Genomic DNA, 19,323 nt, shown 5'->3' on the forward strand with positions numbered 1-19,323 from the left:
TTATTATTATTATTATTATTATTATGCATGCTGAATTGGTATAAGAATAGCTAAAAACTACAACAGGCAGAAGGATAAACAAGCACATGGGCCAAATGCAGAATACTTTCTTTGTCATTTTAGCAATTGAGAATCCTGAAGTGAGGTTCACTTAAGCTTCCTGTCTTGAATTTTCTTTACAATTTGCATTCTTTACATTTCATATCATTTCTATGTCCATATCAAAACCTGTAGTTTTGGCGGATCCATACTCCATAGGATAAGGGTATATCCCAGTGTCATTCTATAAGGTGGGAAAACCATCACCTTCAGATCAGCCTAACTTACTCAGAGAGAAACCATGATCAGCACAGGTCTCCTGTTAATTATTTGACCACCTCCATTCGTTCATTCTCTAAAACTGGAAATGCTGAATATACAATTAAATTATCATTTTGACTAAACTATAATAAAAATACCATTTTTGCTATCAAAGCCTACATCAAATGTTAATCTTCACATTTTTAAACTTGCTCCGATTTAAGATTTCAGGCTCAGTGACATTTCATGTTAGTTCAAATGATTACTAATGAAAGCGGCCATGAATCTAGTCCCTTTCAGATGTTCAAATATGTTCAAAGATGTTTGTTTTATTTCTCCGATAAAGTTACATTTTCTTCACTATTTAAAATCAGCTACATTTAGTTGGGGGGAAGAATTTGCTGGAGAAAAGTTTTGCTAATTCAGGAGTTATCAAATTTTATTGACTTTTTATTGATTGCACTACTGAAAAGTCTCTTATTCTGTCAGTAATAAAATATAACAGGAAAACTGGATTGATAATACTTCTTTATGGGAACCACAATTATATATCTTACTTAACACTCATATTGCATATGAACTTTGATCCATTTATAAAATATTTACTTGATAGTATAATATAAAAAAACTAAATTTGAACACAGAGAATTCATACATTCCCTGGGAAAAACCAGTCATGTTAGACAGCAGCCTGGTGGATAAAACTGAAAGGTTAAAATAGGCTAGATGAGAATACACCTGCAAAACACAAAGGCATTATGAAAAGCAGTTGTCCATTTAGCCCGAAGGAACAAAGATAACTAGAACATCATTCTGTATAATGACATCTGGGTCAGAACACGGCTCATAAAAGAGATAGCTAAAGAAATAACAGCTAAAAGCTGTCACCTACAAAGAATCACCCCAAGTTAAATTGGAAAAAAAATGCTAGGTCATCTCACTTCTCCTGCCTCCCAATAGAGGATTTTCTTCTGCAGTATAGCTAACTTTAGCTTTATGAGCTACTTTAGTTGTAGAATTTCCCCCACAGGCATTTGAAATTTTAAATACATGCTTATTATTTGATTCCATTTCTTTTCTTAGGTCTATAAAAGAAAAAGGGAAACTTACTAGGATTCTCCAATGGTCATGGGACTAAGCAATAAACTTATTTGATTTAAATTTGACTTACTAGGAAAATTAATAGGGAAATAACAAGACATCAGCTGCTCTCAGAACTTTTGCCAGATCCATCAAAATATAACTATAACAAGTACCTGGTAAAGAAACAGAATTAGTATGATTTGCAGAAGTAATAACCAACAGACCAAACAGGGAACATAGATTAAACAGACAGATGTTTAATGAGATTGAATAATAGCAGTAATTATCAAAGAGAATAATGTGACAACATGGGGAAACACATACAATGGCGACAGCCATCTAAGTCACAGGAGAATCGCTGAAAACAATGGACTTAAATTTCTCAGATCTATTGATTCTCATGAGTCTACTTGGAGTTTGACTAACACTGGACATCACTCCTGTCTCTGTCTCTTATCATATGTGTATTTAGTTAGTAAAATACATTGGGTCCAGAAATTAGAGGAATTACGTGTGCACTCCTATTGAATGAGCTGGTGTATAATCTGGGGGTACTCCTGGATATTAATCTGTCACTGGACAAACAGGTATCCTCAGTAATATGGAATGCTACAGCTACATCTGATGCACCTGCCACAGCTGTTCCTGAACAGGGATAGCTTGGTCACAGTAATAAGTTTCCATTTGGATTACTGAAACATGCTGTATGTACATGGGACTATGGCTGAAAATTAAACTTGGAAAATGCAGGTAGTACAAAATCCAGCAGTCTGTATACTGTGTGAGACGTCCAGCTGGAGCCATGTTATTCTGGTTCTTAAAAATCCGCACAGGCTGCCAATATGTTTTGGGGCTAAGGTCAAGTTTTTATAATGCATATATCCCTGAATGGCTTGAAACCTAAATTTTTATTTATTTATTTATTTGTTGAATTTCTATACCGCCCGACTAGCATAGCTCTCTGGGCGGTGTACAACAGAGGAATATAAATATACACAGTAAAATCCAATAATTCAGTGCAAGGAACATGTATGTAGGCATCCACAAATCTAAAATCAGTTAAACATATTTAAAACACTAAAATAGACTAAAATGCCTGAGGAAGGTTTTAACTTGGCGCCGAAAAGATAGCAACGTCGGCGCCAAGCACACCTCATCGGGAAGACTATTCCACAGTTCGGGGGCCACCACTGAGAAGGCCCTAGTTCTTGTTATCATCCTCCGAGCTTCCCTGTGAGTCGGAACTCGGAGGGCCTTCGATGTGGAACGTAGTGTACGGGCAGGTTCATATCGAGAGAGGCGTTCCAGCAGGTATTGTGGTCCTGCGCCGTATAAGGCTTTATAGGTTAAAACCAGCACTTTAAATCTGGCCCGGAAACATATTGGTAGCCAGTGCAGGCGGGCCAGAACAGGTGTTATATGTTCAGACCGCCTGGTCCTCGTTATCAGTCTGGCCGCCGCATTCTGCACAAGCTGCAGCTTCCGAACCGTCTTTAAAGGCAGCCCTATGTAGAGCGCATTGCAGTAATCCAATCGAGAGGTTACCAGAGCATGGACAACTGAGGTGAGGTCCTCCCTGTCCAGATAGGGACGTAGCTGGGCCACCAACCGGAGTTGGTAGAACGCATTCCGTGCCACCGAGGCTACTTGAGCCTCGAGTGACAGGGAAGGATCTAAAAATACTCCCAAACTACGAACCCGCTCCTTCAGGGGGAGTGTAACCCCATCCAGAACAGGGTGGACATCCACCATCTGATCAGAGAAACCTCCCACCAACAGCATCTCAGTCTTGTCTGGATTGAGCCTCAGTTTGTTAGCTCTCATCCAGTCCATTATCGCAGCCAGGCAACGGTTCAGCACATTGACAGCCTCACCTGAGGAAGATGAAAAGGAGAAGTAGAGCTGCGTGTCATCAGTGTACTGATGGCTACGCACTCCAAAACTCCTGATGACTGCACCCAGCGGCTTCATGTAGATGTTAAAATGCATGGGAGACAAAATCGACCCCTGCGGGACTCCACACGGAGAGCCCACGGTGTCGAGTAATGTTCCCCCAGCACTACCTTCTCGAGACGACCCGCCAAGTAGGAGCGGAACCACTGCCAAGCTGTACCTCCAACTCCCAACTCCGCGAGCCTCTCCAGGAGGATACCATGGTCGATGGTATCAAAAGCCGCTGAGAGATCAAGGAGAATCAACAGAGTAACACTCCCTCTGTCCCTCTCCCGACATAGGTCATCATACAGGGCGACCAAGGCTGTCTCGGTGCCGAAACCAGGCCTAAAACCCGATTGAAATGGATCTAGATAATCGGTTTCATCCAATAGCGCCTGGAGCTGGCCAGCAACCACTCGCTCCAAGATCTTGCCCAGGAATGGAACATTCGCGACTGGTCTATAGCTATTAAGGTTTTCAGGGTCCAAGGTGGATTTTTTCAGAAGTGGTCTCACTACCGCCTCCTTCAGACGGCCAGGGACCACTCCCTCTCGTAAAGAGGCATTTATCACTTCCCTAGCCCAGCCGGCTGTTCCAACCCTGCTAGTTTTTATAAGCCAAGAGGGGCAAGGATCTAAAGCAGAAGTGGTTGCACGCACCTGTCCAAGCACCTTGTCCACGTCCTCGAGCTGAACCAACTGAAACTCATCCAATAAAACATGACAAGACTGTGCTCCGGACACCTCATTCGGATCAACTGCTGTAAACTGGGAGTCTAAGTCCCGGCGGATGCATAAGATCTTATTCTGGAAGTGCCCAGCAAACTCATTACAGCGGGCTACTGATGACACTATCAAGTCCTTAGGGCCAGAATGAAGTAGCCCTCGGACAACTCTTAAAAGCTCTGCTGGTCGGCAAAGAGATGACTTAATAGTGGCAGCAAAATATTGTTTTTTCGCCACCCTCACCGCTCCTAAGTACAACTTAGTAGAGGCACTTACCAGTGCATAATTGCATCCGTCGGGAGTTCGCCTCCACCTCCGCTCAAGCCGCCTCCTATCTTGCTTCATCGCTCTCAGCTCTGGAGTGTACCATGGAGCTGTATGAGCTCTACACAGGAGAGGATGCACAGGAGCAATCGTGTCAACAGCCCGGGTCATCTCCGCATTCCACAGTTCAGTCAGGGCTTCAACAGGAGCGCCAGTCTTATTCACTAAATACACTGAGGGAGTGTCTTTCTCTGTATGTTCCTAGCTGGGAGTTAATATCAGTCAGGGAAAGGGAAGGCTGCTTAGTGTCCCAACTGCACATTTGTCTAGGATACAGGGATAGCCTTTTCTGTTGTGGCAGCCAAGCTTGGTAACTCCACCCCCTTGAAATCCAGTTGAGACTTGTACAGCTGTCTTTTAGATGCCAGGTTAAAACCTGACAGGTTGTTATTCTATTGTACTTTTATTGTATGACTGTGTTTTATGAATTTGTTTGGTTCTATAGAACGTTATTGTTACCTGCCCAGAGATTTGTGAATGTGGGGCAGAATAAACAAATAAATAATGAGTATATGCACTGGTCCATATAGATCAATACTACTCTAACTGATAGCAGATCTCCAAAGTCTCAGGCGAAGATATTTTCCAGTTGTATTACCTAAGACTATTCTAACTGGAGATGTCACAAATTGAATCTGGAATGCCTGCATACAAAACACATACTCTACCACTGATCTAAGGAAAAAGCAAAATGTGCCCAGATAAACTGGGGTGGAAGAATGATCTTTATGGACATACAATTTCCATTTTCACAAAACTTTTAAATGAATTAGTACAAGGAATGTTCTTTTTTAATTCTAAAATAGCTGTATGCTTCCCACTGAGATGCAAATTTTGTTTTATAGAGTATAATAATTTATTACTGGTTGAGATCTATTGCTGTACTGTACAAGCACCCAAGAAAGAGGAGCTCCTTAATTTTAATTAATTAAATCGGGGGGGGGGATTTTGGTCTTCCTAGTGCACATATGAGGCACATGTAAAAGACATTTAGAACATATGTGTACACAGGACCATCACACATGATGTTCTACATTTGGTGCAAGGATGCATGAACCGAAGTATAGATGCTAAGGGACAATGTAAGCCAGATGTGATGTTATTAAAATCCATGTATAAAGGGGGAAACAGTATATTCCTCCTATACTAGATGAACTGAAGCCAACTTGTGTATTTTCTTCCATATAAGTGGTGAGAAGATTATATTCTCTATAAATGTATATTCAACTTGTATATACTTGTATATGTCCACAAGATACACCATAAGAGGTGGTGTGATGGCTACTGGTTTACATGGCTTTTAAGGGGGATTCGACAAATTCATTCAACATTCAGCAGCTATTAACCATTATAATTAAACTGAACCTCAATGTTCAGAGGATTGATGCCATTAAATATAAGTTGATGGAGGACTAAAGTCATAGAATCATGGAGTTGGGGAAGGGCTGTTGCTTTCATGTCCTTTTTGAAGACATTCCTGGAGGCTTCTGGCTATCCACTGTGGGAATAGGAACCTAGTTGGGCTAAGTGGACTTTTGATCTAAATCCAGGACAGAACTGGATGCATTGCAGCAATATTACAAAAGTGGGTATAGCCAGGGAAATATTTCCAGTAAATTACATTTTTGAGTAAACTTTTTTTTAGTTTAGCAAGCTGTCCAAAGTTTAGTAGTCTGTATTTAGGTGTAGGTTGGATTCCTATGGATGTTTTCTGGAAACAAGGGAAAAGATGTCACCAAGCTTAAGACAATTTCCCTTCCTGTTAATTAACACCTTTAACCTACCAATATTAGTGAGATGTCAGTATAGCTTGATTGCAGTGAGAAGTGCAGTAATAGTCATATTCATTCTTCCACACTTCCATAGCTTACATCTAGCTGACAAAGAACACTAGAGGCTGTATTATACTGAGTCAGACCATTGGTCCATCTACCCCATTAATATGTAAAGTAACTGGCAGCATCTCCCCAAGATGTCAAGCAGGGGTCCTTGCCAGACCTGGCCTCTATTATTTGTTTATTTGTTTAATTTATGAATTTCTCCCCATGAAAGTTCCCAAACCCAGTGGTGGCTGGTGACACCATATCAGTGGGGCAGTGGAATCTGCTCCAGGTTTTAGTCCAAACTTTCAAGGAGCTGTCCAAGGTGCTGAAACCTATAGGTTCCATTTCAAATCCAATACTTGATTGTATTCTACTTGAGATCATTTACCTGATGATGCTGGGGACTGAATCTGGGACTTAATGCATATAGAAAAGTCTAACGTACTTATACTTAACTTGAACAGAAAAAGTCCACAAATTGTTGGCTGATAAATTTGAGTATAATGTTTGTTGATCTACTTCCTGTAGTTCCTTTTAACAGAATAAAAAGCCCCATAATAAAATAACTCTATTAACCTTCATCTTTATGAAACAAAATGTGACAGATAAATATTTTACACTGTAATAAATATTTCTTATCATTCTAGTCAATCACCTTTAAACTATGACATGATGGATCCATTATATTGGTTTTAAAAGCTCAGTGTTTTGATTCTTTAACATTTTGTTTTCTCCTATTTCTGAACAATCATATACAAACTGAGACATGAACCATTCTGCTCTTCAACCTACACAGTTTTGAAACCACCAAATTAACTAATACAGCCAAGCATCAAACTTGTCTTCAGAAAGCTAAAAGTTGTTTTCTGTGTAATACTCAGATTCAACATCATCATCTAATATTTCATTTAATGGCTCTGATGCACAATTTCATTGAGTACACAATGGGACCTGAATACAGTGGGATTCACTTCTGCATAAACTTGCATATGATTGCACTGTAACTTTCCTGTTCAACTATAGGCCAATGCATATATTCTTGTGCAAATGGCAAGGAATATGAGTGCACTCTTTCGTCATTATAGATAAATTGCTGATAAGGATAGGAATCTTACAAAATACAAAACTGTTTTTTTACTTATCTGCAAATAATGTTATTCATTTTACACCAACAGCAGAGATTCAGCTTAGTGAAATACTATGGGTTGGATCCAGACTGCACTCACTCCACTGGAGGAAGGGCAGCAGTAATTGCCAATTACCCTCTGTTCCTGCAGAGGATTAAAGGACCCTATGGAACAGTGTGAAAAATGGTACTCGTGGTTGATAGGGGAGTGGGGTATCATAAAAATTTGCCTCCCCCCACTCTGATGATGGCATTCCTCATCTGGATCAAAGCCTTCCATTGATAGAAGGAGAATTTCCATCTGCGTGGAAGGGAACATCTGCATCCAACCCTATGTAAAGTTCAGTAACATTTTCAGAACTGGATTTAAAAACAAATTCCAATGTGTTTTAACAGACTGATTAATACATTATTTGCCACAAGGCTTCTAAAGGGAACATCTTTAAATTCTGTTTCTACATGTAGATTACAATACATAATTAGCCATTTATGTATTATTGTTCTTCTATGTATTTTGCTACGCTTGTCCATTTACCTTATAAAAGCCCAGAAAAAGTAGGGATAGGTTCCAGAGTTATTTTAAGAACATTCAAGGATTTTCATGTACACAATCTTTAGCCTTCCCCTCCTCCCAACTTGAAAGTTTCTAAAACTTCAGTTCTAAACACACTTAGGCTGCAGTCCAATACACACTTATCCGGGAGTAAGTCCCATTGAACCCAATGGAGCTTACTTCTAAATAGACATGTATTGGATTGCAACCTTACTATGATATCAATTCCACTAAATTCAATAGGGCTTATTTCTGAGTAAGCATGCATAGGATCAGACTTAGTGTGTTGAAAGTAGTTTGTGACAATCAGGCTGCTGTTTGAAAAACACAAATCTAACGTCATCTTGGACTTCAAGAACTAGCTGTGATCTGAAACTAGTCACGAATATGTGTATCTTACATAAAAGAAACTAAGGAAAAAAATGCCAGTATCACCCATGAAGTTCCTAAATAAGAGAGAAATTTGAAGTCCAGCATTGTTCCTTAAAAAGCCCACATTCTTTTTAGCCACAGGACCCATATCTAATCTCAACCTGCAATACAAGATCTACTTTTTGTTTTTACTCTTTGTATCTGTCTACTTTTCCTCTCACCTTTCTTTATCCATGTTTCTGCTGTATAATCTATCTAGGTTTCTTAAAAGCGAAATAAAAAATAAAGTAATGGCGGTGATGTCTATTCTGTGACCACTAATTCTGACCATCAGTTTAATATCAGTGCACTATCCCATAGGCTCATTTGAACCAGTTATAATAATTATCAATTTATATCTTTTTTTTAAAAGAACCCCTATAAACACACATTTCTAAGAGCCTTGGATTACAGAACTGGAATTATTTACTATTAGCAGGATTGTGATTAGTATTGTTATTAGTAGGGCACTTCCTATGTGCTACCTGAGGAGAGAACTCCAAAAAATTTAAATGCAGCATAAAGGTACTATTTTGAAGAGCAATAAGGAACAATTATTCCACAGTGCATAATTAGTGCTTTGTGCAGAAATGGAGGATTGCCTTCCCAAGGGAGTGGCTCTCAGAAATAGAAATATCAAAGATCCTTTAACACTTTCAGTTGGCAATTTTTCAAAGAACTAAACAATCATGATATATTATTTCTCATATTTTATAGTACATCTACACTATTCCACTTATTTCAACTGTAGCAGCAGACTTTATAGCTTTCAAACACTTGATGTGTGGCATTGTGGGGGGAAAAGACAATTTAAAAATGTTTCTTCTCAATATCTGAAAATCCAAAGTTATGTTTGGTTTGGTTGATGATGTCAAAATTGTTTGAACTCAGTCAACCCAAAAATGGTTTGGTAGATATTGTTGACAATAACTGGTTTATACAGTACCAATAGATATTGAGCACCACACCTTCAAATTATTCTACTGGCACAAGCCTCTGTACTTGGCTTGTCATTTTTTTAAATATTAAAATATATTGTAAATAATGTTATTTTAAAAATCCCCATACTACAGTGCTATATTACCTGTCCATTGAGTATGGTTTTAAATTTGGGTATTTCATCCAAGTACATCATTTAGGGCTTGGAAATTAGGGACTACTGTGCATAGTTGGCATCACCAACTAGTTGGCTTTTGGTGTCACTTTTGCATGTACTCTGGGGTAATAGTAAATAATACACTTTAAACCATATTCTACTACAAGGCTTTGACTTTTTCCAATATGTGTGTCTGCATAATATCTGTTGATGGTGATGATAGGGGTGCAATAAGTCAACCAAATCCCATTATCAACAAAGAGTAATCCTTTTGAATATTTCTTATTCCCCAAATTTCACTAAGGACAGTGCTATTTTAATTTTACAATATACTGTATATTTTTATTGATTTGGGTTATCAGATGGTTTGCTAATGGAGTCTCAGAATATTAGTGCCAGACAGAATTACTGGGCACACTAAAGTTATAAAGAGCTGTTCTTGACCAATTCAACAACTTACATTGCTTTGTACTGCTGTTAACCCTGGCTGGCAGTAGATCTTGAACTGTGCTGCCCAATGCATCAAGTACTGGTATTCCAAACTATGCTACCTGAATCCTTAACATGAAAATGATATCTTTTCTTGGGTGGCATAAATGTAATCAATGCACTACCAATACAGCCCCAAATACCGTTGGTTCATTATCACTAACTATGGAAATCTGCCTCAAAGTGACTTTAAAAACAACATTTAAAGCTAAGGCTGAAATTCTATGTATACTTAACCTAGCATCACTGAACATAGCAGGAAGCTGCTATAGATTTTGCTTTGTTAGAGCACAATCCAACTGATGGGTAGCGGACAGGAGGTGGGCTGGTGGAGGAGGAGCAGGCAGGAAGCTGTGCAGCATCCATTTGTCACTCAGGAGCCACTGGCCCAGCTTAACAGAGGCTCCATTGGGAGCCCCCTGTGGGAGCCTGACAGGAAGAGCTAGCTCTGATGAACAGGCCTACTGGGGAGTAAGTGGTCCCCGTAGGCCACCATGGGAATATATTTACTGACTGACTTATTAGCCAGCGGAATTCTCGTTGGAATAGGGACCCAGGGGTGTGTTTCAAGGAGGAAGGGATGATGCTTAAGTCCCCCCCCCGCAGCTGCTCACCTGCCATGCCCCTAGAATGCCCCATTTTGGTGGCTATCATCAGCTTCCACCAGCAATCCATCTGCCAGGCTGGCTGTTCCTGGTGGATCCCCGGTGGTGGCAGCGGCAGGGTCCTGGTGACGCCGTGGCTCAGCCACAGTGGAGACTTCTGCTGGCAGAGCCCAGTGGTGCCGGGAGTCTGCTAGCTCAGCCAGGGGTCCTCTGCATCCAACTCCCCCCAGCCTGGTGGAAATATGAGTTGGACTGCACCCTTACTTTATTACTTCTCGTACCATAGTTCATTTTCCTAAAAGTTCAAACTCCAAGTATAAAAATAGACTGCAAATGGTATCACATGCTAGCTGCATCTGTGTGTGGAAATATCTGTTCTGAAGAATATCCAAGAATCATGCGAGAGCACATAAAATTTCTAATTGAACTGATACATTGGTTTAATTTTCAAAGAAAAGATAACTTAAGAAAAATTCTGTGCAAATATAAAAGAAATATTAGGCAGATGCAGGTTTGGGAAACATGTACTGTATGCTGTTACACCAAAGAAGACTTAGATAACAAGATTTCCAATAAAGATAATTAATTCTAACCGAACCTATTTTAATTAAATAAAATAATGTTATTTGAAATTTCATTAATGCAAAGGTTAAGAGTAAGTCGAGTCCACACATCATTGTTCAAATCATGGGAATAATTACACTAAAAAGCTTTTGATTACAAAAGAAGTGTCAGGATGATATGCAGGAAGGGGGAGGTGAAAAAAGTGGTGCTTCTTGCTATGTAAGGCTGCCATTTCTTTGTCCCTGAAGAATTAGGAACAATTTGGGACCAATTAACCCAGTGGCTGCCAAGTTTTTGGGTCCATGGGCACATATGCAAACCAGAAAAACTGCTGTGGACATCACACACACACCAAAACCTACTCTGTTGGGTACAATAAATTGTTTCTTTCAAGCCTAATTTCAGCAGACAAGGGGAGTGAGAAGGGGAACCTATGGGCACTGGGGAAGACCTCTGTGGACACATATGTACTCATGCTTTTATTACCCCCTTTTTAGTTTTTTTACCTCTTTAGTCCCTTTTAATATCACTCCCCTATATTTCCTAATTGTTTTTTGTGTATTTTTATCTGTTTAAATGTTTTTGTGATTTTATTGTGTATTGTGAACCACCGTGAGTGCACTATTGTAGGATAAAAGGGTGGGATAGAAATATTTTAAATAAATAAATAAGAATAGAATAAAATAAATGATGGCAGCTCCCGGATTACCACATCTCCAACTGCCCATGCTAAATAAGTCTCATCCCGAGTAGCTGGCAGGGTTGAGCACGGCTTTTAATTTCTAAACATATGCTGATTTCTAAATAATTTAGTTGTTATACTTGCTTTTAATCTTTGCCGCGAGTTCCAGTTTTGGAGGATGGGAGGGTATAAATAAAGACAACAACAACAACAATAATAATAATATGTTATGCACACTGCTTAGAGGTCTTTTTTAATTATACTGTTAATAATTTTTCTAAAGAGATAAAATAGAAAAACCCTTCTGGTGTATTGTGTCAAAAGTATTTGCAGGATAGGACATAATTGCATTTATTAAATGTGGGCACTTATAAGTACACATGGATGAGGAATAACCTGTGGGGCAATACATATTTCCACCACAAACAGGTATCAGTTTGGTAATACCCAGCTATTTCTGTAACTCCAGAAACTCCTACTTGCAATTATTTTGGAGAGTGCTCTGGTATCACCTGTCAAGTGTTAACTTCCTTGCCATGCATAGGGTTGTATTCAACTAACTCCTACTCAGAGCAGAACCAATAAAATGAATAAACCTATGTTAGTCCATTAACTTCAATGGGTTTACTCAAAGTAGGACTAGCATTGAATACAATTTATAATCTTTGTAGGTATCATATGCATCACAAGCCCCTCTTCCCCAACTGATAAATGCTTAATGAGAATTCATTCTGTGGCAAGCATTTCCAAAAACCCAGTTGCCTTTTTGAGATTAACTCATTCACCCCTCAAATGAGTTTATTTCCAGATTTTTAAAATCTCTTAGCTTTGTTTAAGGGAGACATAAACTACACACAATCATAGCGTGTTTAATAATGTCCAAAAGTTGTTGAAACTCCAGCTGTACAGACAGACTGCAGATTCACATGTGAGTGCTGGTAATCCCAGGAGAATGTGTGGGTGCATCAAAAATTCATGTTTCCCCACTTTTGGGATACACACAAATGAATGCTGCTAATTGCCTTTGAATGACTGTCAGCAATTCAGGGTGTGATCTCTGAGTCCTCCCCCCAAAAAATCTTCTGGGATTTCAGTATGTATTGGTAAAAATTGGGGTTGTGATTTATGAAGCAGCCGTAGCAGGGGAGGGAAATGTGGGTGAATAGCCGCAGCAGGGAGCTCTCTCACGATAGGACACAGCCAGCGGGCGGTGGCTGCAGCGGCTGCATCACCCTTAGCCGGCGGGCAGGAGCTTTTATGAGCGCCTTAGCTCAGCTCTGGCGACGCTGCGCGCAATTTTTCGCCGCGGCGGCAGGCAGAGTCCCCCCCGTCTCTCCGCACACACCGACACCTCAGTCATCCCCGCACTCGCGCCTAGCCCTTGGCACACGACGAGTAGGATCAAAGTGAAGGGATGATTATCAATAAGGAAACAGGGAGACGGAGAGAATCTCCGCGAACGCCTCTCCTCTCCTCGGGGACTCCTAGACTAAAGCGGGGCTTACTTGAGCCCCGTCAACATGATGCTGCTTACATCTAGGTTCCTCTCATTTCGAAACACCTGCCCCTTGTTTGCTTTAATATACCCTTCTCTCAGATATTATATGAATGTATGCATGCATGCATGCACGCGTGTATGTATGTATCTCCACACACATACTGAGTACCGCTGAGGGGAGGAGGCGGTCTGGGCGGGGAAGCACTTTATTTTGGAGGACGAAGCTGTTAAAAAAAAAAAACAAGAGAGGAAGGAGCTTGTAATCTCTCTCTCTCTCTCTCTCTCTCTCAAAGTATATATAGAGACATCGATCCTCCGAGCCAAGCGGCGCTCGGAAGCCAGGTGTTTCTCGCTTTCTCTTCTCAGCCCTGGTACTCCTACAAGAAAACTCACAGGAGCAAATCGCTGTGATGAGGATAAAAGATGAGAAGCTCCTTTGGGAAAATCGGGAGAGGAGGGGAAGGGAGGATAAAAATCTTTCGTCAGTCAACACACAGATCTATCCGGGAAACCGAGCAGTGATGAGGCATTTTTACCCTCTCTTCCAGTCCCTTGAACGTCATACAACAGCACCGAAGGGAGGCGGGGGTGGCGAATCGCAGCTTTCCCAACAACTCCACCCCCCCCCACTGCCAGTTATTTCAAGGCTGGACCAAACTTGAAAACGGCAACCTCTAGAGCCCAGCTGGGCTTTTCTCTCCAGTTTCTTGCCGCCCCCCCCCCCGCGCGCCGCCCTAAACCCAGCCTGACGAAGCCTCGTTCTTTCATGGTCCTCTTATCTCGGGAAGACTCTCAACTTTTTGCAAACACCTGAAGGCATCTTTTCAAAGGCGGAGAATGAATACATATATAAATGATCTGATCTGTGTCCTTCCTCTCTATCTGAGTAAAAACTCAATATATTTAAATGATCTAACCTGTGCATCTCTGAGGTATTTTATCTGTCTCGCCATCCAGCCATCCACCGTTAAAGACACAATTAATACATGCATCTGTCTAATCTTTCTATATCATATTCCTCCCTCAGTGCACCCGATAAATACAGAACGCTATGAAGTTTCCTCTCCCCCCCCCCCGCCGCCACCAACCTCCATCACTGCATCTTTTCAGATGGAGGATGTCCTATTTAGAGACAGGAGGAAGGAAAGGTTAGCAGAAGCGAATGCCTTTGCAAACTGTTCAAGGTTTTAGTGGGTCTTCAGCACTCTGTCACTGTCCGACAAATACATTGTAAAAAAAATGGGGAGCGAGTGAGGAAACGATAACAGGGTTGCTTGGTTGGGTTTTTTCCCACCCCTCTCTCGTTGGTGATGGGCATATTATTATTCAGTTTTGCCAGTGCACTTATTAGGATTATACTGAACCCCATACCGCATTTATGAAGCGTCCATTGCTAAACAGAACATGTCTGAGGATGGATGACATATAATTTAATTAAAGAAAATAAATACATACAAGAAAACACGTTCGGGCAGTTCTGGATTATTCACAATGTCCAGCAAAGCACATCTCTCTGGCCTCCGTACACTCTCCCCCGTCCCCAAGATTGCCCGCATTAATTCACTTTTTTGCCGACTTTGCCATGACTTTAAACATAAGGTTGGGAAATCCACCTTTCTGCCGATCTTCCCTTGACCCTTACGGCGCCCCCCTCTTTCCCTCACTCGCCGTCTAGCATCCTGTTCCCTTTGATCTGCATCGCGCGATCATCAGCCCTCCAAGTCCCCTCACCTTTGGCGAACGACGGGGGTCCGTGGCTCAAACACAGCAGAAACCAGGCGGCCACCCAGCGGCTCATGATCCTTTGATCTCCCGAGGAACGATCCCAAGAGGGTGGAGAGATGAGACTCGAGGAGTTTGGTGTGGGGAAAGGGAGGAGGAAGAGAAGTGATCTCTCTACCTGGCCACTCAGCAGATAACAATTTCTCACAAAAAAATAAAATGTCCCTTTCCTACAGATCGAGAAGGAAAGGAGGCTCTCCTCTTTTTCCTCCTCCTTGACTTCTGCGTCTCGCCTAATGATAAGGATATCCTAGGAAACCCGAGCTCAGCTCACGGTCTGAACGCTGCTGCCACGAGTCAATCATAGCTCGCAAGAGACGCGCCTGCTCCGGGGATGTGCTAGGCAGGTGTGTGTGTGAGGGGGGGGGAGAGATGAGAGACTCTTTCCCCTCCGTCTATCGCGGGTCGGTGGCAGTCTCTTGGCTGGCTGCTGCTGCCGCTGCTGCTGCAGGGAAGAGAACAATGAAGAGAGAGCGAGAACGAGAGCGCTCTGCCGGCTGGAAAGCGCACTGTATACAAACAGAGGCGGCGTGCGTCTGTCTGAGGCGAGAACCACACTCTCCTCCTCTATTCTGAGTCCTTCCCCCCCTCTCCTCCCTTCAGTCAAGCGGCTGCTTCTGGCGGAAAAGACCACGTACACACCCTGCCCTCTGATTGGCCCATCTTTTGTCTCAGTGAGCGACGAGGCGGGGGAGGGAGCCGGATGACTTGAAGTAACAGGCAAATATATAGACGTGGACGTGGAGGACTAACGTTCTGGGTCGGGGAGCGAAGCAGAGTCGATGAGCGCGCGAGGGATTGAGGAAGAGAGAATATTCTCAAGCACACTCCACACTTGAATTGGGACCCCCCCCCAACTTTACATCTGTGTATGCTCTTGTATTTGGACGTCTTCGGGCAGGGGGGTGGGTGAACACCAAGTCATAAAAGTTCTGCATTGTTGCATATTATTGCCCTGACATTAATCAGAATTTAAGATTAAGTTTGAAGTAGGCTTCAAAGTAAAAAATAAATAAAAGTAAGATCTATTAGAAGTAGTTGTAGCAGCAGCAGTGATATTTATATTTTGTAAGTGGGAGTTGATGTTGAGAGAGGTAGTAGCCCCAGGCTATCTAACCAGTTAATAGCTGAGCTAAAAAGTTGACTGGGATTGAAGCTCATGCTTTTAACTAAATCAGGGCACTATCCCTCTTTTCACAATTGAACAAAGTTCTTTGCATTTTGGGACTTTGCTGCACTTCAAATTTGTGCAAAATTTAATTTTACTCCTAATACAGACACATGATTGGTTCATCTTTTTTCACCAGGAGCCCTTCGGAAGACTTCATATAAAGGGAAGACACAAACTAGAAAGATAAACATCACTCATAAGCCTGGCAGAAGATGGTTCCTTTTTAAAATTCACTTTGTGAATGCCATTTTTACATGTGGAGTAACAGGGTGGATCTTTTAACATTAAAAAGTATGTTGCTACTAGCCACAAATAGCCATGTTAGTATGTTGCAAGTGAAGGTCAGATCCATTTGGAAAAGAATGCATATGACCCCATGCTCTTGACTTGAACTTTATGTTTGTAAATTAGAAGGGAAGGTCTTTCAGTACCTAAAGAGCAAAATGATAGTCAGAAGTTTGTACTGTATAGTAAAGGCTAACAAGGATCCCTCCAGACTGTATTTTGTGGAGTTCAAGTGAATACTTTAGGATTGTGCAATTAAAGTGGATTAAAGGGCTCTGTCACCTTAGGACAACAAATCTACTATAAAAAAACAACATACTTTTTGTGGTTTTGAAAGTGATGGGAAAATACACTGAAAAGTGTGGGATGAACAAATGATTACTGGGAAAACATATAAACACCTTGTAAGCAAATCAGGATGAATGCAGGGTTAATGCACATTATCATATAACTGACCCATAAACAAATCAGGGGGAAAAAGCTCAATAAAGACTGGGCATGGTCTAATCACCTTTTTACCCCCTTGCAAGTCAGCACAAAATAGCTGAAGTATATTAACAGGAGTTAGTGCCATTTTTAAAAGCACCTTCCATGTGATGTTGAAGAGGATATTTTCTTAAGAAGCAGGATTTAGTTTGAGCCATGTAACTTAGCCTTCAGATTTGTTTTCAGTGGTGGGATTCATCTCCAAAATTTAAGAAATGAAATATTATTTTAAATATGCACATTTTTACTTTCATCATAATCCCCAAAATGGGCAGGATCACAAGTGGTTTGGATTAAACCACAATCTTCACACCATTTATTATGAATTACGGTAGAAGCCTTAGTTTCTAAATCTTAATTATCTAAGAATTACTGCAAGGGAGCCGCTTTTGACCTCTCGAACAGCTGTAATAACACTTAAATGGCCCAACCACATGGGTAGGTGGGTGCCTTTCAATGGGTCTTTCTCACAGAATCATTCTCTTCCAGTAGGGAACTGATTCCACAGTTGAAACCCAGTCAGTCTGCCACTGCCCACATCCCTGTAGCTAGCACAACATTTAAAAGGCCCATTCAATTTGTATTAATCTGAATTTACTGGGTGCAAAATCCTTTCAAGTATCTATGTGAAAATGCCATCCTTTGTGTATGTGCCAGTTCTCCTTATGTAGTCAAAATGGCACCATCCACAAACAAGGAAGAGTTATCAGTAAACTTGTGGGAACCCTTTTCAGAAGTAGAGAAAATTGGGAGGGGGGGGTAAAGATTCAGCATGTTCTTGGTGAGCAGAGTGGTGACTCACCAATGGGGAAAACAAACATTAAAAGTGGAGATTGGGATGAAGTATCCTGGAAAAGGGCATGGCTGGAGCCCTGAATAGAAGCACTCACCCTAGTACTATTTGTGACCCTGTGATTAATCAGATGTTTTTGACATTTTCTTACCTATATGGATAAAAACAAATAACACTGCTATCTGTTGATTTCAGTGGAGTTATTTCTAAATTCAGTTTATGAGGACTTGAGCAGTATAACAAACTATGGGCAAAATCCTCAAACTTTGCCTGGCAATTTCAGTCCAAATTCCTCTAAATCTTAGCTTGACTGGTTTTGTCTAAAACAACAGCAATTACAACAACAACAAATCTTTCAACAAGATGTTGTCATCTTACATTCTTTACTGTGTACATACATATTTAATGTTTTGTGCAGATAGGGCATGAACATTAATCTTGGTTTTGGTCATGAATATTGTTACTTCTTAACACATGCATAATTCAGAAAAAGGAAGGCATGGTATCAGTTTCTGTGTTTTCTGTGATAACCAGAGACCTAAGCCATGCATACTTGTAATAACAGCATCAGCAGAATTTGTATTATTGGTTTGACCCATCCCTAATTATGACCTAAATACGAGATGCATGTGGTTGCTGGAGTCAAGATTTAGGCAGAGGATTTCCAGGAACTGCAGAAAACCGAAAATGTTCCAGGACTATAAAAGTGTATTGGCAGTGAGGGAATTTTCTTTTAAAATTGCACTATTGGAAGGAATCCACAATTCAAGAATAAATGAACAGATCATTTAAAGGTAAAGTATAATGAAGCAGTTTGCTTGACTCTGTGAATGTTTTTCTTAAATCTGAATCAGATCACCTCATACAATGAAGCGACGTTCAATAATTCTGCTGTGTGAGCACAGAATGGTGCATTAGAATGTAAGATTGATAAGAAAAAGTACATTTAGTTGTTAATATTTTTCTTCTGTTTACATTTCAGTGCACATTTTAAATAGTAGTATGGGTACTAACATAACATGTTTAATTATGTACAAGCTGAAGCCATTACAGAACTGATGTAGAAAGACATCAAGACAAAATCAGAGATGGAGAAGGACTATTTGGAGTCATCTACTTACTTATTTGACAGTTCATGATTGCTTCTAGCTTATCAAGCCTATCTCTGCATGCTATGAAAGTTTAAATCTTCTTCAGAGAAGCTTTGACTACTTTACTCAAAAACCATTTTGTACTTCTATCTCACCACTGGAATATATTTTGTCTCTGACATTTTATTTTTTATTTAATTTTATCCCATTAGCCGGTTGGAGGAGAGATTTATAATATGGGCCATGTCCTTTTTATCTGCTCAAAAGAGATGAAACCACCCAAGTAATAACTTACATTTATACAGTGCATTTCCTCTCCAGAATCCCAGATCACTTTACACACTCTCTCTATGTAGCATTTACTCCATTCATCACTAAAATGCCACTACCTCTCTGGTGGGCTTCTTGGACTACTGGTGCACACCCACATAAGGACTTCAGATAAGAACACTACTTCAGAATATAAATGTAAGAGCTAGGGTGGATGCACTGCAGTCACTT

The 19,323-nt window shown here is 40.7% G+C and overlaps 1 protein-coding gene across 1 annotated transcript in view; it reads right to left on the reverse strand.

Annotated features, from left to right (window-relative positions):
* Positions 1-15,502, reverse strand: part of EDIL3 (EGF like repeats and discoidin domains 3) — a 421,662-nt gene extending 406,160 nt beyond the window's left edge. The window contains exon 1 of the mRNA XM_061622006.1: positions 14,946-15,502. Within this exon, the coding sequence (XP_061477990.1) occupies positions 14,946-15,012 (67 nt within the window). The 5' untranslated portion in view covers positions 15,013-15,502. The remainder of the gene's footprint in view (positions 1-14,945) is intronic.
* Between the last annotated feature and the right edge of the window lie 3,821 nt (positions 15,503-19,323).

The sequence above is a fragment of the Rhineura floridana genome, chromosome 1 (assembly GCF_030035675.1).
Source record: "Rhineura floridana isolate rRhiFlo1 chromosome 1, rRhiFlo1.hap2, whole genome shotgun sequence".
Lineage (NCBI taxonomy): Eukaryota > Metazoa > Chordata > Lepidosauria > Squamata > Rhineuridae > Rhineura > Rhineura floridana.